The sequence below is a fragment of the Chiloscyllium plagiosum genome, chromosome 38 (genome assembly GCF_004010195.1).
Source record: "Chiloscyllium plagiosum isolate BGI_BamShark_2017 chromosome 38, ASM401019v2, whole genome shotgun sequence".
NCBI lineage: Eukaryota > Metazoa > Chordata > Chondrichthyes > Orectolobiformes > Hemiscylliidae > Chiloscyllium > Chiloscyllium plagiosum.
Window position 1 is genome coordinate 5,543,679 of NC_057747.1, and position 26,991 is coordinate 5,570,669.

General features: G+C 41.3%; 1 protein-coding gene across 1 annotated transcript in view; it reads left to right on the plus strand.

The window, feature by feature from the left end:
- The window catches only part of washc2c (WASH complex subunit 2C), a 39,589-nt gene that overhangs the window by 872 nt on the left and 11,726 nt on the right, over positions 1-26,991 (plus strand). Inside the window, exons 2-21 of the mRNA XM_043678610.1 lie at positions 2,099-2,158; positions 3,073-3,213; positions 3,946-4,058; positions 5,973-6,071; positions 7,131-7,232; positions 8,587-8,712; positions 10,741-10,907; positions 15,504-15,603; positions 16,847-17,023; positions 19,963-20,139; positions 20,217-20,336; positions 20,518-20,637; positions 21,165-21,269; positions 21,589-21,702; positions 21,793-21,853; positions 24,211-24,425; positions 24,503-24,622; positions 24,804-24,923; positions 25,451-25,555; positions 25,875-25,988. Coding sequence (XP_043534545.1) covers positions 2,099-2,158; positions 3,073-3,213; positions 3,946-4,058; positions 5,973-6,071; positions 7,131-7,232; positions 8,587-8,712; positions 10,741-10,907; positions 15,504-15,603; positions 16,847-17,023; positions 19,963-20,139; positions 20,217-20,336; positions 20,518-20,637; positions 21,165-21,269; positions 21,589-21,702; positions 21,793-21,853; positions 24,211-24,425; positions 24,503-24,622; positions 24,804-24,923; positions 25,451-25,555; positions 25,875-25,988 — 2,456 coding nt within the window. The remainder of the gene's footprint in view (positions 1-2,098; positions 2,159-3,072; positions 3,214-3,945; positions 4,059-5,972; positions 6,072-7,130; positions 7,233-8,586; positions 8,713-10,740; positions 10,908-15,503; positions 15,604-16,846; positions 17,024-19,962; positions 20,140-20,216; positions 20,337-20,517; positions 20,638-21,164; positions 21,270-21,588; positions 21,703-21,792; positions 21,854-24,210; positions 24,426-24,502; positions 24,623-24,803; positions 24,924-25,450; positions 25,556-25,874; positions 25,989-26,991) is intronic.

The window sequence follows — 26,991 nt, forward strand, 5'->3', positions numbered from 1 at the left end:
CTGTGGAATTCTTGTATCATGGAGAGCTTTCAAGGCCGAATCGTTGTATATTCAAGGCTGACGTGGACCGATTTTTAGTAAAGGAATCAAGGGGCAGGAAAGTGGAGTTGAGGATCAGCAATGATCTCATTGAGTGGCAGAGCAGACGTGATGGGCCAAATGGCCTACTTCTCTATGTCTTAAGGTCTAAAAGTGTGAACTTCATGAAAGGGTTGCTTACTGACCTGGTCTCTAGAGCTCTGCAGTTATGCTTGTATCATGTCCTGTTTCTGGGAGTACAGTGCACACCATTTATAGGGCACCTGTTGGCCCTGGCCTGTTTCGCCCACCATATGAACTAAATGTTAAGTGTTTCTCAAACAACATCACCTCATTCAGGATGGCTGTGATCTATTTTGATAATCAACCTGCTCAGCAATATGCACCACTGGAGCAGGTGGCACTTGAACTTACTCCTCCCTGTCCAGGGACGCTGCCGTTGCCTCATTAGAGGGCCCCTCAGAATGGCTCTGATAATCGTTTACTCATTAACACAACCTGGCACAAATTAGATGGTGTTAAGGCTAGAGGTATTTGGTACTGAAGGTAAATTCATTTTAATGAAGTATGACCTGCGATTTGAATAGTAGTATGCCCAAAATAGCTGGTGCTTTTAGACTTAAGTGGTGCATTTGTGTTAACATCGGTGATGACAATATAAATAGTGCAAATTTCTTGCCATAGGTAGTTGTCTGCCATAACCAGACAATAACACTGGTGTGGCTCTACTTGTATTTTAAACTTATTCATTCCCTCTACTTACTTTGTATGCTTGAGTGAACCCCACCATGTTGACACCAATTTCAAGTTGTGCATTTCTTTGTGGATTTAAAGATGATAGAAAAGCTGCATTGAAAATGGGTTGACACTGATGCTTTCAATATGCTTTGTGCTACCACTGCAGAGGCCTATTCTCCAAGAACATGTCATTGTCCTAGAGACAGTCTTTGACAGATTTGAGTGTTTTTTGAGGACATAACCAAAAGGATTGAGGGTAGAGTGGTAGACATTGTCTAAATGGACTTTAATAAAGCCTTTGGCGAGATTCCGCATGGTAGACTAATTAGTAAAGTTAGGTCACATTGAATTCAGAGATAGCTTGCCAATTGGATACAAAATTAGCTTGACGGTAGGAGACAGAGGATGGTGGTGGGGTGATGTTTTTCAGTTTAGAGGCCTGTGGCCAGCTGTGTTCCATGGGGTTGGTGCTGAATCCATTTTTGTTGTCATTTATATAACCAATTTGGATGAGAATGTTGGAGGCATGGTTAGTAATGTTGTGGATGACACCGAAATTGGTGGTATACTAGACAGTGTAGAAGGTTATCTAAGATCACAGAGATCTTGGATCAGCTGGACCAATGGGCTGATGATTGGCAGATGGAGTTTAATTTGGGCAACATGTTGCATTTTGGTAAAACAAACAAGGGCAGGACTTGTACAGTTAATGGTAGGGTCCTGCAGAGTGTTGTCAAACAAAGAGACCTCCAGGTTTAGGTACATATTAAGCTGAAGGGGGTTCAAAAGAGATTTACCAAGATATTGCCAAGACTGGAGGATTTGAGTTAAGGAGAGGCTGGATAAGGTGAATAGCAAAGTTCTTTTGAACTCAAGTTCAAACTTAGGGGACATACTTTTAAGGTGAGAGGAGAAAGACTTAAAAACGACCTGAGGTGCACACTTTTCACCCACAGGGTGGTTGGTATGTGGAATGAACTGCCAGAGGAAGTGGATGCAGGTACAATTGTAACATCCAAAAGACATTTGGATTGATAGATGAGTAGGAAAGGTTTAAATGGTTACGGGCCAGACACAGGTGACTGGTATTTAGTTTAAGTTTGGGAAACTTGGTTGTCGTGGACGAATTGGGCTGAAGTGTCTGTTTCCGTGCTGTATGTCTATGACTCTTAGTCTAAGAGAGTCCAGTTTCATTAATATTTCTTGGATTGTTATCTCGTTGTATCCAATCACATGTCAGAAAACAGCAAAAGGTATTTGGTGTCTAGAGTCTTGTTGGCTTTTCCCATTTTAAATTTCCTCCTTTTAATTTCATAATCAGAACCTGTTGCAAGAAAATCTGGGAAAAAAGTACCAGTTGGAGCAGTTTCTATTTATCCGGGTAGGTTTACTGTAATCAGTGTTTTTAAAAAAAAAACAAAGTAACAGTCTTGTATTGTGTCTAACCTTCTGTGTCTGTGTTAGCCTTTATTGCTCTGAGGTTTGTGCAAATTACCTTGACTATAATAATATCAGATCTTTTTAAACGAGGGGCTTTGAAGTGAAAGGAACAAGAGAAAAAAGAATTAACTGAATACTTGTTTTGACTAGTTTCTGGCTAGGTTTCTTATCCCCATGATTACCCTTTGATTAGAGGGCAAATTTTATTCATTTGCACCTCTGGCACAGTTTAATACACTAGGAGAGATGGCTCTGGAGATCAGAGGGCCATTGCACAGCCAAGGTCCCTGTGACTTTTGCATATTAGTAACCGGGATTATAAAATGTTCCTGTACCTGATCAAACAGTCTTCCTGTTGAGGCAAATAAGAAATGACACAGGTCTGAAGTCTGAAAGAAACTGAAGATGATGAAAAAGCAGTATGTAGATGTGTGCAGCAGTAAGCCCTCTGGCCTGCTCAGTCTTAATCATTAAGATCACAGCTGATCTGGTTATGACCTTTAGCTCCACTTTTCTACTTCCCTGACGAACACTTGACTCCCCTCTCAGTCAAGAATGTGTCTAACTCTACCTTGAGTTTTCAATGTGTCTGTCCCTTCCGCTATTTGAGTAGATAATTCTATGCACTTGCCATCTTCTGCAAGGAAAAAATGTTGTCACGTCTTTATTTTGGAAGGGGTCTCCTTGTTCGAGAAGACTTCATATTTTGAGAGGGAGGATCCTCTTCCCAATCCTCGCTGTGACTGACTCAAAACTGCTGAGTATTTCTGCCACTCAGTTTTTAATTTCTGGTTGTCCATCTTTATTTCTGTCTGTTCAGAGGCACTTTTGAGACCACTTTGATTCCCCTTTTAGGTGGAGATTTATTTGCTCCCAACGTGATTTCTGAGACAGCACACAGCAAGAAAGCAAAACGAGAGCCAGTCAATACTGGAGGGCTGTTCGATGATGAGGAAGATGATTTATTTGGATCAAATGTGAAAACCTCGGGAGCAGGTAAATCCAGTTCGTTATCCAGACTCCAACATTTGTAGCCATTTCATTGAAGCTGAATTTAGAGTGAATCAGTCCCTATTTCACACTCTGCTATCACAGATTTGCAGCAGTATCAATGTATTGTGCTTCATGCAACCTCAGGTGATTTGGGAAAACAGTGTGTCTACTTCTCTCCATCTTTTAAGATGTTCCTTGAAATCTATCTGTTCACTGAGCTATAAGTCACTTCCTAGTATCTCGTCGTGTTGTACTTCATGACGTTCCATTTCTTGAAAAACACCATCTAAACAAATTATTCTTCTAAATAAAGCTAGGTGGCAGAGGTCACAGATTTAGGAAGGGAATCAAAGCGAGAATGAATTATGGTCACTCAGCATGCGAAGATGACACTCATTAGCTTTTGATACTGTTGTGAAGACATTTTGTGTTTGGACATTTTGAACACTGCATATGAATATTAAGCGATCTCCACCAATAACCACGTCTTGTAATTTGGAAGTGCAAGGGATCCTCAACAAGAAAGAGGAAAGTACAAGGGATTCGTCCAGTCCCTGCTATGACGAATGGTGGAATTTAAAATCATTGTCTCTTATGGAAAGAAGACTTTTTGCTTTAATCAATTTGTGCTTGCTTTCATACTCAATCTTGCTATTTTATTCTGTGATAACTGCTGTTTATTTCACTATTCAATGGTTTTGCATCAACATTTCCACCTTTGTAATTTCTATTTAGATAAAACTGAAAGCAAGCTGGCCACAAGTCTTTTTGATGAAAGTGAGGACAGTGGGCTCTTTGAAGCAAGTGTAACACCAAAACCTGTCAAAGGGAAATCAGGGGCACAGCAGGTGAGTTACTGTTTTAGAATGATAGGATCATTTGTGAACTGTAAATACTGGTTTATAAAGCAAGTACTTCAATAATGTATCCATTCCATTTTTATCATAGTCATTCAAAATAGAAACAGGCCCTTTGGCCCACCATGTCTCTACTAACCAACAAAGTATTCTATATCATGAACTGTGTATAATGAATGATTTTTTTTTTAAAAACTGCTGAAAATGACTGATGTGGAATAATCCATGAATGCATCTTTTCAGTAGAGAATGGAGAAAGATAATGGGAAGTGGAGTGGACTGTAGAGCTCTGTAGAGAATGGCAATGGAGTTTGGGTTACTGTAAAATGTTTTGGAATAATTTTCTTTAATATTACATCAAATGTTGTCATCACTGACAAGTCTGGTATTTTGGCCATCTCTAAATGAACTTGAACTGATTGGCTCTCGATGCTGTTTCGGGGGCAGTTAAGGGTCAGCCACATGACAGTGGGTATGGAGTCCCATACAGGCCAGACCAGGTAACGCTGTCAGTTTCCCTTCATTAAAGGATGTTGACAACAATTAACACTTGTTTTATGGTCACAGTTGGACCGGGTTTTTATTCTTATTTATGAATTAAATTTAAATTTCAACATCTCCCACAGAGGGATTCAAACTTTTGTTCCTAGAACGTTAGTCTGGGCTTCTGGAATACCAATCAGTGATGTTGCCACTATGTCCCTACCTCTCGTATTATTGGATTTTAACCACTCCTTAATGGAAGAGATACAGACACTAAATGCTCCAGTTATCAACACATTTGTTCAGCTCAAATTTATTTTGCATAAAATTGATACTTCTCAATGGCTGTAATGTAACAGAAAACTCTGATCCTTGTCTTCAAATCTCAAAAGTGACTTTACTGCATATTGTTTCACTACTTACCTTCTGTCACAATGATTTCTGACGTTCTTGCCCTCTTATCCTTCTCTGGTGCTAATGTCTTGCTATGCAAGGCCATGGTTTGCCCTAGCTGATGTAATTTCAATTCAGTTGCATCATTTCTTCCCCATAACCACCAGCAGGCTGAGCAAGCTAACACAATTGTGGAGTTATATTGAGGCAAGTCTTGCAGTTTTTGGATGGTTGGAAATGGGCAGTACCTCTAATGATGCACTACAGGTAATGGGAATTGCCAGAGAAGATTGAATAATTTCAGAGGGGGACCCTCTGATAATGTTTCTGACTCTGAGTTCGAGTTGGAGACTTCAACAGTTCCAACTTACTTGTAAACTTGTGCGAAAAATGCTTATATAACTTATGAGTAATGATACAAGTGACAAACCTCTTTTCCCCCCCCCCCCAACTTTTCTCCACCCTGACCTGTCTACTTTCCTGATCGACCTCATCCTCATGCCAGCTGTACTATTGCTCTGCAGGTTTTCAAAGAAACTTTGAGATATTGCAACTCTTGTTGAAATACACCGGCTACATGCCTTAAAAGGAAGTGCAGCTCTCCCTGAAGGTTCCTGCACTGTGTCAGTTAGGAAAGTTCCTTAATTTGAAAATTGCCAAAAATCAAAGGAAGTTAAGTGTATATATTCTGTTTCCCTTTGACAGAAATAGGGTTTCCAATCTGATAGGAAGATCTGGGCCAAGATTTTGCAACTTTGTGGACTTGTCTTTGCTTCTGTTCACTTTCCTGACCCCTCTCATTGTTTTGATGCACAAAAATGTTTTTCCAACATTTCAACAAAGGACAGAAATACATGCTTATTGGCCTAAACAGTTACTTATTGGTGCTCCTTTAAACAAGATTAACAATTTAGTTTTGCTACTTGGTTTTACTGTTGCAATTTCATATCAGTTGAGTTTACAACATTATGCAAAAAAAAGTATGAAAAAAAACTAAATTCTACAACTGAATATCTTTTTGTTTCCAAGAATGCGCAGCTGCACTCTGAATTAGTAGAATCCTCCCCCCCACTTGTTGAAAAGTCCCAAACCAGTTCTGGTCTCTTCTCTGATGATGATGACTCTCAGGTAAGGGAACTGACTTCCAAAGATTACAGTATCCTTTATGTGGTACCAACAGTGCAGATCTGTAGACCCAAGCAGTTTCTAATTATTCCAGGATAACTCTGCTTACACCTATGTGTTTTTGTTTGCTGAAAGTTTTTTTATTCCCACGTTCCCTGAAACAAAGTTTCATATAAATCAGATCGTTTATATCACGTGAGATGAAATTCTAAATCCTGCAACAGCAAAGACTGTGTTGTGTAAATTAAAATTAAAATTTAGAGTTTGTCGGATGTATTTTTACAAGCGAAATGAAAAGTGTTCTAAGTCACCCTATTGTGGGACCTATAACTACCATTAGCTAGATATTGAAGATTATAGTGTATCAAGAATAATCCATTCAATTCTCTTTTTTTGTTTCTTAATGAATGTTGTTATCTTGGGATGAATGAAATTTGGGATTTGGTAACAGTTTTCACTCTTGACCTGCCCAACCCCACCAATTACCCCATTTGTCAGTGTATGGTTCCTGAAAATCTGGTGATCCATCTGACCAAATTCTTGAGCTCTTGGTGGTAAGTGTCAGCAACCTCCTTTTTTTCATCCTAATCCCCCCTCTTCAACAGTATTTCAAGAATGGCAGACACTGCCCTGATCTGGATGAGTATATGAATAGGAAGGATTTAGAGGGAAATGGGCCAAATGCTGGCAAATGTGAGTAGATTAATTTAGGATATCTGGCATGGACAATTTGGACTGAGGGGTCTGTTACCATGCTGTACAACTCTGACTCTATTTCCCCTGAAGACTCTCCAGTGGTTACTGGGTTGCAGTCAGACATGAAACCTCTGCCTGAATTTTCCCTATGATTATTATATTAACTGCAACTGAGACCAACTAACCTGAAATCGAATATGGATCAAATTTTGTTGCAATAAAGTATCGATTCTTTGTGTCATAATGTTTTCCATTCATTCTTTGGATGAAATTACAATTGAAACGTCCCCCAAGAATTGTTATTGTGCAGGCACCACTTCTTAATAGGATCCTCACTTGCCTCAAACTCCTTCTTGACCATAACAGGACTTATTCTCTTCAAACAAGGCCACAAAAAGGCACCAATCAAAGCAATCCTTAGTCCAGAACACGTCCAGCCAGATTCCAGTCTCGTTCTTCAATGATGAGGTAAAGTAATTTTTAATTCTAATATAAAAACATTCTTAAAATAACTAATTTACCAATAATCCTTCCTCTCCTCTTGAGCAATGCTATAAACCTAAGTAGCACTTATTTAATCAAGTAATCTCTGGAGCTGCTGGGAAGAGAGTTACAGGAATGACCTTGAGAGTTAACTGTCATTTTGAATCCTAAGAGCAAGACCCCTCATCTACAAATCTGACTACTTTAATCACATAAGAAGGGAGCAAGGTGGTGGTTGTCTATATTTTTGATTTGCTTTGTCACTAACTCTTTGGCATTTTCCTGACCTGTTGTTTTTTCACAGCTCTCACTTTCTGCCTATCTTTTTCTCTTTCTGACCCTCCTCTAATTATGACATTTTCTGAACTGTTGGGAAGATAATTATGTAGGACTTTTTTGCAACCGAGATTGACCTAGGGAGAAAGAAAAGTTATTTATCACACTTAACTCAGCTACTCAGTCAGATTTTCCTATGATTTGTATGCTGTCAATTTTTAAACTCATTGGACACTCCACTGAATACTGAATGGAATGATCCTGGCTGCCAGTCGTGACCAGAATTGTTCTTTCCTTCTACTCTTGAGTTTAACTCACTTAATACTTTCGAGAATTCAAACAAACTAATCAGGAGGAAGAGTAGCATCTCATTCTAACTTTGCCATTCAATAGGATCATAATTAATCTGATTGCAACCTCAAATCTGCATTCCTGCCTACTTCTGACCTTGCATCCCCCTGCTTAATAAGAACCTATCTACATCTGCCTTAAAGTTATTTAATCAAGAACTTAGTTTCCATCTCCTTTTAAGGAAGAGAATTCCAATGCCTTGTGACCCTCTGGGAAATAAAAGAAACATCTAATCTCTTTTTACCCTGGCAATAAGTTCTAGATTTGCCCCTAAGGTGAAACATCCCCTCCACATCTACACTGTCAAGTCCCTCAAGATTTCATATTTTTCAATACCTGGGCAACATTCAGGCCTGGGCCGATAAGTAGTGAGTACTTAGCCATGTAAATGCCAGGCAATGGCCATCTCCAGCAAGACAGAATTGAATTGTCTGTCCTTGACCTTCAATGATATTACTGTTCCTGAATGCCCTAACATTGTCAATCCGGGATTAGCATTGACCAGAAACTGAACTGGACCAGCCATACTAATACTATGGCTGCAAGTGCAAATCAGAGGCTAGGATTTCTGTCAAAACTAACTCCCTTCAATATATTCAGTAAACACTTAGCTTGTGTGTAAACAATTGGCTTATGTCTGAGAATGTTGAAGGATTGTGGCTCCTCCCACTCTGAATCTGGTGCTAGTTCCCATTTGTGCTGAATTTTATAGGGTGATCTCTTCAGTTCTGCTCCATCAAATGATCTTTCTGCCATAAAGAAATCGCAGCAACCGCATGAGCCTAAAACTGCAGCTACTGGATCAAAATCTGCTGCTCTGTTTGATAGTGATGACAAGGTAAGGAGGTTTAGAAATGCTTTGCGCACTTTTTAAGATTCTGTTTATTTCTGATAGCTTTCCTCACTCATCAGGGAGAAGCATTAAAATTCCTCCTCATATCACATCTGTTATTGAGACTGTCTACTTCCACATTGAATTTTCCCATCCTGTACCAACTGCTGCTGAAGCTTTCATTGTACTTTTGCCTCCTGAATCCTCCTCTCTCCAGTGTCTCTTTTGCTGTTCCCCAAATTTTTTCTGTCTTAACCCATTCACCCAGAGCTACTTCTAAAACCAATGTACCGATCATCATACCACTTTTTCCAGCTGAGCAAAAGCTTTAGGGACAGCTATTCCCTGATGCATTAGCTCATGGCATTCCTTGACCAATCATTGTCGGCTTACTTGGTTTGGATTTAAACAAAAGGCTAGAGGTTAACTTTTTCTTGGTGTATCGTCCATGTCAATACCTCCAGCCAATTTGAATCCGTTTACCATATAATCAGCATAATCTTCTCATGCAGCATAAATAGTTATTCCCTTTGAAATGTTTTATTCTTGCAATTCTGTCCTGATGATCAAAAAACAAAAAGCTCTGGCAGTTTGCTTGTTTTTTTTATTCAGTGATGTTTATGCCTTTTTTTATTTGCAGCTTCTTTAAAACTTTGATCCTCTAATTCCTTCACAGTTTCTCTCCGCAATTTCTCTAACTGCATTCTGGGTTGCTCTTCCAGCTCTGGTGTGATAAGCAGTCCCTGATCTCTCCAACATGTCAGATTTCTAAAGTTATTCTTGCCTTCGATGTAGTCTAGCATTGGTTGCCCATATCTAATTGCTTTATGGACTGAGTAGTTGCCACACCATGTCAGAGAATGTTCAGAGTCAGCCTCAGTACTATGGGCCAGGGGTCACTTGTAGGCCAGTCTTGATAAGCATGCAGCATTTATTCTCTAAATGGCTTTCATGAGCCAGAAGAGTTTTACAACAAGCAGTGATAATGTCATGGTCTCTGTGACTGAAACTAGCTTTCAATTCCAGATTTAATTGAACTCAAATTCCACCAGGTACTCTGAGTCACTAGTCCAGTGATGTTATCACAATGCCACTGTTTTCCCATAAATCCACAATTACAACATTTAAAAGGCATCTGAATGGGTATATGATTTAGGAAGGATTTGAGCCATATGCTGGCAAATGGGACTCCGATTGGGATGTCTGGTCAGTGTAGATGAATTGGACCGAAGGGGCTGTCTCCATGCTGTGAGACTCGATGATTCTATTTCACACACGCATTCTGGAGTATCTCCCTGAACCTGTTCACCTGGTCATAGTGCTCACTTCCTCCTGCAGTCTCCAGCTCAAACTGTTATCATAGGCCAAGAGGCCTTCTTTGCTGTCTGATACTATCATGCCTGTGCCGCTTCTGTGCACTATTGAACTGCTTAACCTTTTCCCTCACCTTGTATGTTTTCCAATTTTCAGCAATAATCCAATTTCCTTTTCAAATATCATTATATCATCATCGTCGACCGTTTTGGGCAGTATTTCCAGAGTATAATAATTTGCGACATTGAAAGCTATTTTTCCACTTTACAACTTTCTCCTAGATGTTTGCCAGTTATTTGAAATCTGTGTCCTCTGTGTACTGATTGCAATGAAATAATTTTTCCCTAATAACTTTATCCAAGCTCCTCTGATTTCAAATAATACTCTCAAATCTCCTATTGACTCTCTGCTCTTTGGAGAACAATCCCAAGATCTCTTCTCTCTCCAAACAACTGAAGTCCTCCATCCTTGGTATGTTCCTGTAAGAATTTGAAACTCTTCAGTTGAACTTCCTCTGTTAAAGACAGTAATAATGCAAATTACTTTGGCCCCATTTCCATTTGTTTCAAGCACTAGTCCATCAAACAAAAGTAACCTGAAATCCTGGCCTATTCTAAATAGCTCAAACCTTTTTATGACCCTTCAATATCTATCTCACTTCACAAACCTCACGTCATCCTGTGCAAAACTACTGCTTCATTGTACATTTCCTTTTTGCAGGACGAATGGCAAAGTTTGGGACAACAAACCATTTCCGCCTCTCAGTCTGTGGGTGAGAAGAAACAAGAGGTGCCCAAGGCTGCTGCAACCTCAAGAGCACCAAAGAAGACCAGTCTGTTTGACTATCCTGAAGAGGGTGACTTATTTGGTGTGACTCAGAAGGAAAGGTAAGAGCTAAAGGAAAGCAGTATTCTGAAAGCATGCGAGGAGCTCCAGAAATGAGAGAAGTTACAGCTTGTGGAGATGGTGTTTTCTCAAGTGCAGAAAGAGAATTCTTAAAGTACTAAAACCAAAAGGAACCTTGTACAGACCAAGAAGCCATCTATAGTCATCTGATCTACTTGAGAAGCCATTGTGTTTATCCTTCTTTTCAATTTAAAGATCCAAGGCTACACAGAGGACATGCCACTGCTAGAACAAGCTAGGATCTGGCTCACTGGATGGAAAATACTTGGGAACAGACTTTATGGAGGATTACAGAAAGAGTTCCAAGCTTCATTGTGTGAAAGGTGCTTGGAGGGTGTGGTTTATAAACACTAAGTTAATTACAATAAAGGCACTATATAAACAACCTGAAGATAGAAGTATTAATGTTTTTTAATTCATTCATGGGACATGGGTGTTGCTGGCTAGCCAGTATTTATTGCCTATCCCTAGATACCTTTGGTGATGGTGAGTGGCCATCCTGAACTGCTTCACTCCATCTGCTGTAGGCTGACCCATAATTCCTTTGGGGAGGGGATTCTGAGTCACAGTAAATGAATGACAATATATTTCCAAGTCAGGATGGTGAGTAGCTTGGAGGGAATCTTGCTGGTGGCAGTTTTCCCACTTATCTGCTGCCCTTGTCCATCTAAATGGAAGTAGTCGTGGTTTGGAAGGTGATGTCTGGGCACTTTGGTGAATTTCTGCAGATCACCTTGAAGATGGTTCACACTGTTGCTACTGAGCATCGGTGGTGCAGGGAGTGAATGCTAGTGGATATGGACCTTGTTCTGGGTGGTATCAAGTTTCATGAATGTTGTTGGAGTTGGACCCATCCAAGGCAGTGGGGAATATTCCACCACACTCCTGACTTATGCCTTGTGGACAAGCTTTGGGAGTCAGGAAGTCAGTTACTCACCACAGTATTCCTTCCATCTGACCTGCTCTTGTAGCTACTGTTTGAGGTGAGACCAGTTGAGTTTCTGGTCAATGGTAATTGCAAGGAGTTTAATAGGGGATTCAGGATGATAACCATTGAATGTCAAAGGATAGTGGTTATATTGTCTCTCATTGGAGATGGTCATTGCCTGGTATTTTTGTGGTTTAAATGTTACTTGCCATTTTTCCAAGCCTGGATATTGTCCAGATCCTCTTGCATTTGAGGAGTTGAGAATTGTGGTGAACATTGTGCAGTCATCCCCACTTCTGATATTGTGACGGAGAGAAGATCATAAATGAAGCAACTGAAGACTGTTGGACCCAGTGCACTACCCTGACAACTCCTGCAGAGCTGAGATGACTGACCTCCAACAACCACAACCTTCTTCCTATGTATGACTCCAACTAGTGGAGAGTTTGTCCCCAATACCCATTGATTGCAGTTTTGCTAGGGCTCCCTTATGCCACACACCATCAGATGTGGGCTTGATATCGAGGGCTGTCAGTCTCACCGCACCCCTGGAATTCAGCTCTTTTGTCTGTTTTTGAACCAAGGCTGTTAATGAGGTCAATAGCTGAGTGGCTCTGGTGGAAATCAAATTAGGCTTGCTGAGCATGTGCTGCTTGATAGCACTGTCGATGATACCTTCTGTCATTTTCCTAATGGTTGAAAGTAGATTGATGGGATTGTAATTGGCCGGACTGGAGCTGTCTGCCTGTTTGTATAAAGGACATACTTGGGGAATTTTCCACATTGGGTAGATGCCAGTGTTGTAACTGCACTGGACTAGCTTGGCTGATGGAGCAGCGAGTTCTGGAATATAAGTCTTCAGTACTGTTGATGGACTGTTGCCTAGGCCCGTAGTCTTTGTAGTATCCAGTGCCTTCAACCATTTCTTAACATGTGGAGTGAATTAAATTAGCTGAACACTGGTACCTATGAGGTTGTGGACAACTGGAGGAAGCGAGATGGATCTGGCTGAAGATTACTGCATATGCTTCAGCTTTATCTTTTGCATTGATGGGTTCTTCCATCATTGAGGACGGGCATTTTTGTGGAACGATCTCTTCCGATGATAAGGTTTAATTGCCTTCCACCGTTCACGACTGCATGTGACAGAACTGTAGTGCTTAAATCTGATCTGTTGGTTATGGAGTCGCTTAGCTCTGTCTATCACTTGCTAGTTGTGCTGCTTGGCATACTTGTAGTCCTGCTTCAACAAGTTGACACTGCTGTTTTTTTTTAAAAAATGCCCGGTGCTACTTCTGGTAAGCCCTCCGGTACTCTCCACTGAATCAAGATTGATTCCCTGGCATGATGGTAATAGTTGAGCTGGGGATATGCTGGGCATATGTTGCAGATTGTGCTGGTGTACAATTCTGCTGATGGTCCACAGCACCTTTTATAGATGCCCAGTCTTGAGTTCCTAGATCGGTTTGAAATCTATCCCATTTAACACGTTGATAGTGCCACACAACACAATTGAGGTTATTCTCAATATGAATGCCGGACTTTGTCTCCTCAAGGACTGCAGTGGTTACTGTTTCAGATACTGTCATGGACAAATGCATCTGCAACTGGCAGATTAGTAAGGACGAGATCAAGCCTACTTTTCTCTTGATTCCCTCACCGCCTGCCACAGACCCAGTCTCGCAGCTTTTTAGGACCTGACCAGCTCAATCAGTAGCGCTGCTGCTGAGCTCTCTTGGTGAAGGGCATTGAAATCCTCTACCCAGAGTACATTTTGCACCTTTGCCACCATCAGTACTTCCTCCTAGTTGGTCAACATGGAGGACTATTGATTCATTCATGCAGGGGGGACAGTTTCCTGGCCTATGTTTAACCTGGAGCTATGAGTCTTTATGGGGTCCAGATCCTATGTTGAGGACTCCTTGTACAATTGGGATGGAGTTGCCCACTACCACTGTGTTCTGCAGCTGGGAGAGGACATATTTAGAGATGGTGATTCTGTAAGTATGTCTGTCAGGCAATTGCTTAACTAGTCTGTGAGACAGCTCTCCCAACTGTGGCATTAGCACCCCCCAGATGAGGAAGCAGGACTTCGCAGGGTCGGCAGGGCTGTTTCTACCATTGTCTTTTCCGGTGCCGAGGTTGATGCCAGGTGGTTCATCTGATCTCAGCCAGGTCAGGTAAGGATGGCAGATTCCCCCCCCCCCCCCCAATATCTGTGAACCAACAATTGATGATGGTTTCATGGTCATCGGTAGATTCTTAATTCCAGATCTTTCTTTTATTGAATCCAAGTTCCACCATTTGCAGTGGTAAACATTAGCTGAGTTTCTGGATTAATAATCCATTGCTTTTCCCTATTAATTAACAAAATTGAACAAAACCCCATAATATGAGGACAGATATCCAAAATTTGGTCAGAGAGGTCACTTTTAAGAAGCATTTTGAAAGGATAAAAGAGCGGTGATTTACGTCTGTACAGGAGATGTGTATCTGATTTATTGTGGTATTTGCTCTGTGGTTATTTGGTGTGATGTAGGTGTCACCTGTAGGGCCAGCATTTGTTGTCCATCCCTAATTGCCCACAAACTGAATAAATAATCTTACATGTGTTATCATACAGAATGAAGCCATTCAGCACATTGTGTCTGCGCCAGCACTGTCTGAGCATTGTGACTTGGTGCAAGACTCCTGCCTTTTTCCCCATATACCCTTGTGTAATAATTCAGGAAACCCAATTGGTACAGTTCCATCTTCTCCAATCTATTCTTGTAGCTGAGGTTTCTCATATTTCCCCCAGAATGACTCTTTACAGATGATATTAAATTGTCAACTCAGTTAAGCCTAAGATGATAAATTTTAGGTTTTTCAAGAGAACATCAGTGATCTGTCAGGTTGCATTCAGACAGAGTGCTTGTTCATTCTGCATCTTGGGAAGTTATCTTCAAGTGTAACATTAAACAAGCCACATTGCAAATTATAACTGCAGACTTCAGGAAATATTGATGTGAATAGGTCAAATTAACCCATTGTTGTTTACAAGTATTCAGCATGTAAAAGTTATTTTACAGCCTACTCATTGAGCTCATTTGTCTGTACCTCCATTTCACAAACTAGGTTTTTAAATGAGACATGGGTATAAAATGTTGAAAATGCATGTCCATTTTAATGTTGAAAGGTGCATTATTATCACTTCCACAGTCCTCCATTGTCCTCGGTTTTAATCCCCTTCTCTTAATCTGTGTTCCTGAGGTTGTGGTGAGAAAGTGTAACCTGAGATTTTGAATGCATTAAATAGTTATTTTCTTTAATCTTTGATCAATTAAGAGTCATTCACACAGTTGTAGGTTTAAATTCACAATTAGGCTAGACTAGCTAAGGATGGCAGATATTTTTCTCTAAATAGATATCAGTAATCATGGTTTTTTTTTTACAATATTGATTTCATGGTCACCATTACATTACTAAAAGTAACCTTTTGTGTCCAGATTAATTAATTAATTAATTAAGTATTTTACCTAGGTGCCTCAATTAGTAGTGCAGTGACATTTCTGTTAAGCCAACATTTCTCAGCTTCTCAGCCCATTGTCAATTGCAAGTTTCTATATATTTTCAGTATGTTGTAATCTCTCTCGTCTTTTCTGTCTAGTCAGAAGAAATCCCATAAAGTGTCCCTTTTGTTTGAAGATGATGATGAAGGTGATCTGTTTGCATCTAAACCAGCAGCTAACAAACCACCTCCTTCTCAGGTATTGAGATTGAAGTTGTTAATGATGTCATTGGTAGCAAAATACTATCTTTGCATTCCTGTTCACTAACAATTTTTAAAACAAAAAAAATCTGCTCACTGTTGCTTTTTTGTGAAGCTGAAATGTATAGACCATGAGAGTCAGAGTTCTTGTAAACCTCCTGGAGGTGACTTCCAGATGAGTGGGAAGACAAAACAACTTAATGCTAGAAAAGCATTGTCAAGTGCACACATGTAAATGTTAGAGAAGAGCAGGAATGGGATCTGTGCTGCCTTCTTGCCACAATTTCTCTGCGCTACAATAGTGAATACACTTCAAACAGTAATTAATTGGCTGGGAGAAAATTTTGGGACATCATGTGGTGCACATGATTCCACAGAAATATGTTTTCCTCTCTTTGTATTGAGTAGTCTATAGTATTCAGTGCTGAAAATGTGTTGCTGGAAAAGCGCAGCAGGTCAGGCAGCATCCAGGGAACAGGAGAATCGACGTTTCGGGCATAAGCCCTTCTTCAGGATTCCTGAAGAAGGGCTTATGCCCGAAACGTCAATTCTCCTGTTCCCTGGATGCTGCCTGACCTGCGCTTTTCCAGCAACACATTTTCAGCTCTGATCTCCAGCATCTGCAGACCTCACTTTCTCCTATAGTATTCAGTGCCCAGGTTTATACAGAAGGAACGAGCCTTTGGAAATACAGCATCTTCAACAGAATATAAATGTTTCAAGGAGCTTCACTGGAGTGTTTTCAAAGATAACCTGCCACGTAAGGCACTTTGGCTATGAAGGTGTGTTTTAAGTTGTGACACAAAGGAGCAGAGGTTTCGGGAGGTATTCTAGAGACAGCCAATGATGCAGGGACAGAAACCAAATGCACAAGAGGTGAGAATTGAAAGAGTGCAGGGATCTGAGGATTGTAAAGCTGGAGGAGATTAGAGGTAGGTGGGGGTCAGAGTTGCATGCATTACTCCAATAGTAGCATGATCGATTGTAAGTAAACCAATGACAGTTTTAAACAGTTCGGGGATCATTGTCGGTCAGTGGACATTACTGGGATTTGATACAATTTCAGATATTGTGGATGAGGTAGTGATTCCTGTGTACAGTGTGCTTGGTTCTGGACAATGATTTTCTCGTGGAGCTTGAGTACTTGGCTATTTCACGAGTATTCAAATTAGGAGAAGAAATATACCAGACCCCTCAAGCTTGTCCCATCATTCAATGGTTGTTAATTTTTGTTTTTACAGAAGCCTTCCCCTCCGCAGAGCTCACCCCTCTTTGGTGAAATTGAGAGCAATCACTCTGTCACAGAGTTTGATGGGAAGAGACAAGTGGAACAGGGAGCTGGTGGCAAACCAGTGTCAGTGGGAACAACACACCTATTTGCTGGGTCTGATATTCTTGAGCAAAGTGACACAAAGGTGGTATGTCAAAGACAAAAGAATTTTTTCTTTTCTGTAGATAGCTTTATTGATGTGAGCATCACTGGTATGGCAGGTATTTATTGTACAACAGTTAATTACCTATAAACTGCTAGCATTCACCAGTTCTCAGTTGGTAATGCTTTTGTTTAGAAGTCATGATTTTAAGTCCCACTCTGGGACTTCAACATAAAAATAAAGTTGATGTTCCAGTGCTGTACTCAGTGCTGCATTGTCTGAGGAACTGGGTTTTGGATCAGATGTTAAACCAAAGCCCTGTCTATCCTCTTGGATGGATATGTAAGATCCGTAGCACCCTCTTGAGGAAGACCAGAGGAAGTATCCCCTGAGCCCTGGCCAGTCAACATCACAAAAATAAAGGATAATCCAGTCATTATCAAATTGCTGTTGGTGGAATCATAAGTCTATGTTGGTGACCTGTTTTCTGTGTTAGAACAGTGACTAGTCTTCCAGAGTGCTTCACTGGTTATAAAATGCTGTAGGACACCTGGTACTCATGAGCAGCACGATATGAATGAAGTTTCAGATGCTAGAAGAGTGGTGTATTTCCTTCCCTGTAAAACATAATCATAGAGGTATACAGCATGGAAGTGGACCCTTCAGTTCAACTCGTCCATGCCAACCAGATATTCTTAATAGATCTAGTTCCATTTGGCCCATATTCCTGTAAACCCTTCTTATTCATATACCCATCAAGATACCAGGTGTACAACATGGAAGTGGACCCTTCAGTTCAACTCGTCCATGCCAACCAGATATTCTTAATAGATCTAGTTCCATTTGGCCCATATTCCTGTAAACCCTTCTTATTCATATACCCATCAAGATACCGTTTAAATGTTGCAATTGTACCAGCATCCACCACTTCCTCTGGCAGCTCATTCCATACACGCACCACCCTCTGCATGAAAAGTTGCCCCTTGGGTCCCTTATAAATGTTTTCCTGTCTCACGTTAAACCTATGCCCTCTAGTTTTGGACTCCCCCACCCGGGGGAAAAAGTTTTGTCTATTTACCCTGTCCATGCCCCTTATGATTTTATAGATCTCTATTAAGTCACCCCTCAGCTTTTGACGCTCCAGGGAAATTAGGCCCAGTCTATTCAGCCTCTCCCTATAGCTGAAACTCTGCAACATTGGCAACATTCTTGTCAATCCTTTTTGAATCCTTTCAAGTTACACAACATCTTTCCTAGAGCAAGGAGATCAGAATTGAACACAGTATTCCAATAGTGCCCTCCCCAGTGCCCTGTACAGCCACAACATGATCTCTGAACTGTTATACTCCACGCGCTGACCAGTAAAGGCAAGCATACCAATTACTGCGTTCACTACCTTATCTACCTGCAACTCCACTTTCAAGGAACTATGAACCTGCACTCAGCAACACTCGCCAGGACCTTACCATTAAGTGTATAAGTCATGTCCTGATTTACCGTTCCCAAATGCAGCACACCACGTTTATCTAAATTAAACTCCAGCTACCTCTCCGCGGCCCATTGGCCCATCTGATCAAGATCTATTGTACTCTGAGGTAACCGTCTTCATTGTCCATGACACCTCCAATTTTAGTGTCATTTGCAAACTTGCTAACTATACCTCCTATGTTCACGTCCAAATAATTTATGTAAATGACTAAAAGCAGTGGACCCAGCAGTATTGTGGCACACTGCTGGTCACAGGCCTCAAGTCTGAAAAGCAACCCTCCACCACCCTGTGTCTTCTATCTTCAAGCCAGTTCTGTATCCAAATAGCTCATCCAAATCTTCTTCTCTCCCATGTGATCTAACCTTGCTAACCAGTCTACCATGAGGAACCTTGTTGAACACCTTACTGAAGTCCATAAATCAAGTCTACAACTCTGCCCTTATCAATCCTCTTTGTTATTTCTTCAAAATCTTAATGAAGTTAGTGAGACAAGATTTCCCACGCACAAAGCCACGTTGACTACCCCTAATTAGTCCTTGCCTTTCCAAATACATGGAAACCTGAGGACAGGATTTACCTCCAACAACTTGCCCACCTCCAATGTCAGGCTTACCAGTCTATAGTTCCCTAGCTTTTCCTTACCACCTTTTTTAAATAGTGGCACCACGTTAGCCAACCTCCAGATGGCACCTTCCCTGTGGCTATTGATGATACAAATATCTCCGTAAGGGCCCAGCAATATCCTGTCTAGCTGCCCACAGAGTTCTAGGTTCACCTGATCAGGTCCCAGGATTTATGGACCTTTTTGTGTTTTAAGATGTCCGGCACAGCCGCCTCTGTAATATGAACATTTTTCAAAATGTCATTATTTGTTTTCCCCACTCTTGCAATATTGAGCCAGTTTCATTTTTACTAATTGTTCAACTGGGCAACTGTTGCTACAAATACAGGTGTGAATACAAGTAGCCTAATCGAACTGAGAGCATAGTCATTTGGAATCATTTGGATGGAAAAGCACATGATTCTATTCGAATCCGCAAACCTGAAACTGCTCAGGTCCCTTGACTCTCATTACTTGCATTGAGTTGTGACTGAGTTCTCAGCATTCTGTACTGTGAATATTTGAAATTAGGGAGTCAAGGTTGGGAGCAGTCAGATACGGGGAGGAAAGGGATACTGCTTTGCTCACTGTCACTCAAGGGTGAAATGGACTAGATTAGAAAGGCAAATTATGTAGACTTTTTTTTATAGACTTTTCAATACAGATGCAAAGCTTAAATCCAGCACCCTTTGGGACAAGGCCACGCTGGATTTGTGTTATCTCCACATTCCGGTCAAAAGAGCATCAAGGCCCTGTGTAGTTCGGGTCAAGCTAGTTAGGTGGGTTCATGGAGCACAGGATAGAATGTAAATTAGCATCTTGGATTTTAAGGATCTTGCCATTAACAAAAGGTGAGTGGAAAAAATCACATTGTCTTTGTCCTTATGTTTTCAGCTGGTCTCTGAGGCTGTCGTTGCCCAGGAATGTGATGATCTAGCCAAACCGAGTGTTGCTGGTTTGCTGGGAGAATTACACAGCAATTTGAACTCTGTTGTGAGCCTGTTTGATGAAGACGAAGATGAGAATCTGGAGGATGTGCACAACCAGTGTAAGCTCATGAAAAATGAAAAGGTAAACAGCAGAGTGGAAGTCTTCTTGACACTTGGCACTTAACAAGCAGCCACTTGAATCAATTTCTTCTCCTTCAGCTTCCTGAGGGTGGTGTTAGCACCAGGGTGTTCCAGGATGAGGAGCTGCTATTCAGTCAACAGCAACAGAAAGACAATGACCCTGATGTCGATCTCTTTGCAGATGCTTTAAAATCAGAGGTTAGTTCTAGGCTTACTCTGCTCGTTATTTGTGTATTTCTATGTCAATTATGACAGCCTCTAGCCACAGTTCACTCATCCAGCTATTTAAACAGTCAGCTTTGAAAACCTGAAACTCTGTCTTAAAATGATGCAAATAAAATCTCTGTTGATACCTCCTGACCCCGAGATTCTATTGCAGGTTAAAACGCTGGGTAAAAAGCCCCCCGTTAGCCCTCCGCCCACAGAACAGGCGAGGCTCCCAGAGCTTCCAAGCAGTGATCTTTTTGACGGAACTGATGACCTATTCAGCACTTCAAAGGTAATAAAAAACATAGCTGCTGGAAATCTCCAACTTATCACTGACCGTAGTTAGCGAAGTGAGTAAAAATCTGTAATTGGAGCAAAAGGATGAATTCTTTTAGATGCAACAAAATTCTTTTCAGTTGTATTCCGATCCAGCTACTCGCTTTAATCAGCTTTTGAAAACTGATGTTTTGCTCTGTCACTGCAAAATGGATAATTATCTAACTTGTGCAATCAGAATAAAATAAGTTCAATAGCCCTGGTGTTAACTTTCACTGATGGCAGTGTGTGTCACATGTTAGTGCACAGCACAGTCCTGTCCAGATTCCGCTCTAATCAGGCTGTTGGGAAGAAAGCCAGTCTGAGTTATGGATGACTGAGTACCATTGGGTTTTTTTCAGTGTTAGGTGGAAAGTTTAAAACTGTGCATCCTGTCATGTGAGTCCACTTAAACAGCAAAGAGTTAAAGACTGCATGTTTAAATTTCTGCAAGTCACCAGCTTTAATGCTAACACTTACTTACTTTTTAATTTCTATGCCAAGCCACGGTCTGTAAAAGTGCCTTCAACCAAAGACAGTATTTTTGGAGACGGTGTAGATGCGGATCTCTTCAGGACTGTTCCGAAGAAGCCGTCTGTGACACAAACGGTAATTCTTGACTTTTGCAAACGTATAAAAGGAGGGTTTTTCTATAAGGCTACCACTTACTCGCATGACTAGGCAGCCACCTGCACTAAGAAACCAACCTGTAACTGTACCATGTACCAAGAGGAGCTGCGGGATATAGGCTGTGGAAGGTGATCAAACTGTGCTATTTCATGGGGAGAATGTCCTCGTCTCCTGAGGCAATCATGCAAATTTCGAGAGACCGATAACCCAGTGATCGATCTGTTAGCCTCAGCCAGCCATGTGAAAAGTGATGGCAAAGGGCACCTGTAATGACTCCTTTTTTCCCTTTGTTTGAAAGAAGCCAAAGTTTAAGGGAACAGGAATGTCGTGGGGTGCCTCCACCAAAACCAGTGAGCATCCTAAGGAAGCATGTGGTGAAGTTCTGGAAAAACAGAGACCAGGAGATAAGGAAGTAAGGAAGAATTATGTTTCTTTAAGTTTTGAGCCCAGACAGTGTATCACTTCTGTTTCCGTTTGAAGCAACATAAATGTTTTGCATTAGCGGTCATTCCTGGTGCTTTCGATTTACACTTCCATGCAGCACGCAACCAACTCTGCAAATTGTAAGAGTAGCATAAGAGAGAAATAAGAAGTTTGAACAGGAGTAGAGAATTCAGTTCTTTGAGCCTGCCGCAGTATGATCATGGTAGATCCTTTATCTCAGACCATAATTCCTGATTTCTCGTCGCATCTTTTGATTCCAGTGGTGTATTTCCTTCCCTGTAAAACATAATCATAGAGGTGTACAACATGGAAGTGGACCCTTCAGTTCAACTCGTCCATGCCAACCAGATATTCTTAATAGATCTAGTTCCATTTGGCCCATATTCCTGTAAACCCTTCTTATTCATATACCCATCAAGATACCGTTTAAATGTTGCAATTGTACCAGCATCCACCACTTCCTCTGGCAGCTCATTCCATACACGCACCACCCTCTGCATGAAAAGTTGCCCCTTGGGTCCCTTATAAATGTTTTCCTGTCTCACGTTAAACCTATGCCCTCTAGTTTTGGACTCCCCCACCCGGGGGAAAAAGTTTTGTCTATTTACCCTGTCCATGCCCCTTATGATTTTATAGATCTCTATTAAGTCACCCCTCAGCTTTTGACGCTCCAGGGAAATTAGGCCCAGTCTATTCAGCCTCTCCCTATAGCTGAAACTCTGCAACATTGGCAACATTCTTGTCAATCCTTTTTGAATCCTTTCAAGTTACACAACATCTTTCCTAGAGCAAGGAGATCAGAATTGAACACAGTATTCCAATAGTGCCCTCCCCAATGCCCTGTACAGCCACAACATGATCTCTGAACTGTTATACTCCACGCGCTGACCAGTAAAGGCAAGCATACCAATTACTGCGTTCACTACCTTATCTACCTGCAACTCCACTTTCAAGGAACTATGAACCTGCACTCAGCAACACTCGCCAGGACCTTACCATTAAGTGTATAAGTCATGTCCTGATTTACCGTTCCCAAATGCAGCACACCACGTTTATCTAAATTAAACTCCAGCTACCTCTCCGCGGCCCATTGGCCCATCTGATCAAGATCTATTGTACTCTGAGGTAACCGTCTTCATTGTCCATGACACCTCCAATTTTAGTGTCATTTGCAAACTTGCTAACTATACCTCCTATGTTCACGTCCAAATAATTTATGTAAATGACTAAAAGCAGTGGACCCAGCAGTATTGTGGCACACTGCTGGTCACAGGCCTCAAGTCTGAAAAGCAACCCTCCACCACCCTGTGTCTTCTATCTTCAAGCCAGTTCTGTATCCAAATAGCTCATCCAAATCTTCTTCTCTCCCATGTGATCTAACCTTGCTAACCAGTCTACCATGAGGAACCTTGTTGAACACCTTACTGAAGTCCATAAATCAAGTCTACAACTCTGCCCTTATCAATCCTCTTTGTTATTTCTTCAAAATCTTAATGAAGTTAGTGAGACAAGATTTCCCACGCACAAAGCCACGTTGACTACCCCTAATTAGTCCTTGCCTTTCCAAATACATGGAAACCTGAGGACAGGATTTACCTCCAACAACTTGCCCACCTCCAATGTCAGGCTTACCAGTCTATAGTTCCCTAGCTTTTCCTTACCACCTTTTTTAAATAGTGGCACCACGTTAGCCAACCTCCAGATGGCACCTTCCCTGTGGCTATTGATGATACAAATATCTCCGTAAGGGCCCAGCAATATCCTGTCTAGCTGCCCACAGAGTTCTAGGTTCACCTGATCAGGTCCCAGGATTTATGGACCTTTTTGTGTTTTAAGATGTCCGGCACAGCCGCCTCTGTAATATGAACATTTTTCAAAATGTCATTATTTGTTTTCCCCACTCTTGCAATATTGAGCCAGTTTCATTTTTACTAATTGTTCAACTGGGCAACTGTTGCTACAAATACAGGTGTGAATACAAGTAGCCTAATCGAACTGAGAGCATAGTCATTTGGAATCATTTGGATGGAAAAGCACATGATTCTATTCGAATCCGCAAACCTGAAACTGCTCAGGTCCCTTGACTCTCATTACTTGCATTGAGTTGTGACTGAGTTCTCAGCATTCTGTACTGTGAATATTTGAAATTAGGGAGTCAAGGTTGGGAGCAGTCAGATACGGGGAGGAAAGGGATACTGCTTTGCTCACTGTCACTCAAGGGTGAAATGGACTAGATTAGAAAGGCAAATTATGTAGACTTTTTTTTATAGACTTTTCAATACAGATGCAAAGCTTAAATCCAGCACCCTTTGGGACAAGGCCACGCTGGATTTGTGTTATCTCCACATTCCGGTCAAAAGAGCATCAAGGCCCTGTGTAGTTCGGGTCAAGCTAGTTAGGTGGGTTCATGGAGCACAGGATAGAATGTAAATTAGCATCTTGGATTTTAAGGATCTTGCCATTAACAAAAGGTGAGTGGAAAAAATCACATTGTCTTTGTCCTTATGTTTTCAGCTGGTCTCTGAGGCTGTCGTTGCCCAGGAATGTGATGATCTAGCCAAACCGAGTGTTGCTGGTTTGCTGGGAGAATTACACAGCAATTTGAACTCTGTTGTGAGCCTGTTTGATGAAGACGAAGATGAGAATCTGGAGGATGTGCACAACCAGTGTAAGCTCATGAAAAATGAAAAGGTAAACAGCAGAGTGGAAGTCTTCTTGACACTTGGCACTTAACAAGCAGCCACTTGAATCAATTTCTTCTCCTTCAGCTTCCTGAGGGTGGTGTTAGCACCAGGGTGTTCCAGGATGAGGAGCTGCTATTCAGTCAACAGCAACAGAAAGACAATGACCCTGATGTCGATCTCTTTGCAGATGCTTTAAAATCAGAGGTTAGTTCTAGGCTTACTCTGCTCGTTATTTGTGTATTTCTATGTCAATTATGACAGCCTCTAGCCACAGTTCACTCATCCAGCTATTTAAACAGTCAGCTTTGAAAACCTGAAACTCTGTCTTAAAATGATGCAAATAAAATCTCTGTTGATACCTCCTGACCCCGAGATTCTATTGCAGGTTAAAACGCTGGGTAAAAAGCCCCCCGTTAGCCCTCCGCCCACAGAACAGGCGAGGCCCCCAGAGCTTCCAAGCAGTGATCTTTTTGACGGAACTGATGACCTATTCAGCACTTCAAAGGTAATAAAAAACATAGCTGCTGGAAATCTCCAACTTATCACTGACCGTAGTTAGCGAAGTGAGTAAAAATCTGTAATTGGAGCAAAAGGATGAATTCTTTTAGATGCAACAAAATTCTTTTCAGTTGTATTCCGATCCAGCTACTCGCTTTAATCAGCTTTTGAAAACTGATGTTTTGCTCTGTCACTGCAAAATGGATAATTATCTAACTTGTGCAATCAGAATAAAATAAGTTCAATAGCCCTGGTGTTAACTTTCACTGATGGCAGTGTGTGTCACATGTTAGTGCACAGCACAGTCCTGTCCAGATTCCGCTCTAATCAGGCTGTTGGGAAGAAAGCCAGTCTGAGTTATGGATGACTGAGTACCATTGGGTTTTTTTCAGTGTTAGGTGGAAAGTTTAAAACTGTGCATCCTGTCATGTGAGTCCACTTAAACAGCAAAGAGTTAAAGACTGCATGTTTAAATTTCTGCAAGTCACCAGCTTTAATGCTAACACTTACTTACTTTTTAATTTCTATGCCAAGCCACGGTCTGTAAAAGTGCCTTCAACCAAAGACAGTATTTTTGGAGACGGTGTAGATGCGGATCTCTTCAGGACTGTTCCGAAGAAGCCGTCTGTGACACAAACGGTAATTCTTGACTTTTGCAAACGTATAAAAGGAGGGTTTTTCTATAAGGCTACCACTTACTCGCATGACTAGGCAGCCACCTGCACTAAGAAACCAACCTGTAACTGTACCATGTACCAAGAGGAGCTGCGGGATATAGGCTGTGGAAGGTGATCAAACTGTGCTATTTCATGGGGAGAATGTCCTCGTCTCCTGAGGCAATCATGCAAATTTCGAGAGACCGATAACCCAGTGATCGATCTGTTAGCCTCAGCCAGCCATGTGAAAAGTGATGGCAAAGGGCACCTGTAATGACTCCTTTTTTCCCTTTGTTTGAAAGAAGCCAAAGTTTAAGGGAACAGGAATGTCGTGGGGTGCCTCCACCAAAACCAGTGAGCATCCTAAGGAAGCATGTGATGAAGTTCTGGAAAAACAGAGACCAGGAGATAAGGAAGTAAGGAAGAATTATGTTTCTTTAAGTTTTGAGCCCAGACAGTGTATCACTTCTGTTTCCGTTTGAAGCAACATAAATGTTTTGCATTAGCGGTCATTCCTGGTGCTTTCGATTTACACTTCCATGCAGCACGCAACCAACTCTGCAAATTGTAAGAGTAGCATAAGAGAGAAATAAGAAGTTTGAACAGGAGTAGAGAATTCAGTTCTTTGAGCCTGCCGCAGTATGATCATGGTAGATCCTTTATCTCAGACCATAATTCCTGATTTCTCGTCGCATCTTTTGATTCCTTTAATATTTAAAAACTTCAGTTCCTTTCTTGAATATATTCAGCTACCCAGCCTCCATAGTAGAGAATTCCACAGGTGAACCACCCTCTGAAGGAAGAAATGCCTCCTTGTCTCAGTGGCAACATTTGTGTTGAAATCTGCACGCAGCCTAATACCTCTACTATCCTGAAACACAGTGGCATCAGATGCCACCACCTCGAAGTTCCCCTTAAAGTGCGTACCATTTTGACTCAGAACTATATTGCTGTAACTTCAGTCACTGAATCAAAAATCTGGAAGTCCTTTCCTAACAGTGCTGCAGGTGCACCGATGACTAGCAGTTCGGGATGATGACTCACCACCATCTTCTCGAGGGGTGTTAGGGTGAGCAACAGATGCTGGCTTTGGGACAGATGCTCTCAATCTACAAAATAAATTTTAAATAACTCAGTTCATTATCTTGCCATTATTAATGGACTTTGCTTGCTCTTTAAAATGGTCATTTTACTGCTTGCATTTGCAAGATGACAGCTGAAGACATTGCCTAGATTATAATATTGAGCAGATCAGCTTTCCCCTGCTTATTGCCTATTTCCCACAATTTTTCCCCTTTCAAATCTTAATTACCACCTCCAAGAACTGGTTGCCTCATTATAGTAAGGATGTGGAAGCTTTAGAGAGGGCGCAGAGGAGATTTACCAGGATGCTGCTTGGACTGACGGGCATGTCTTATG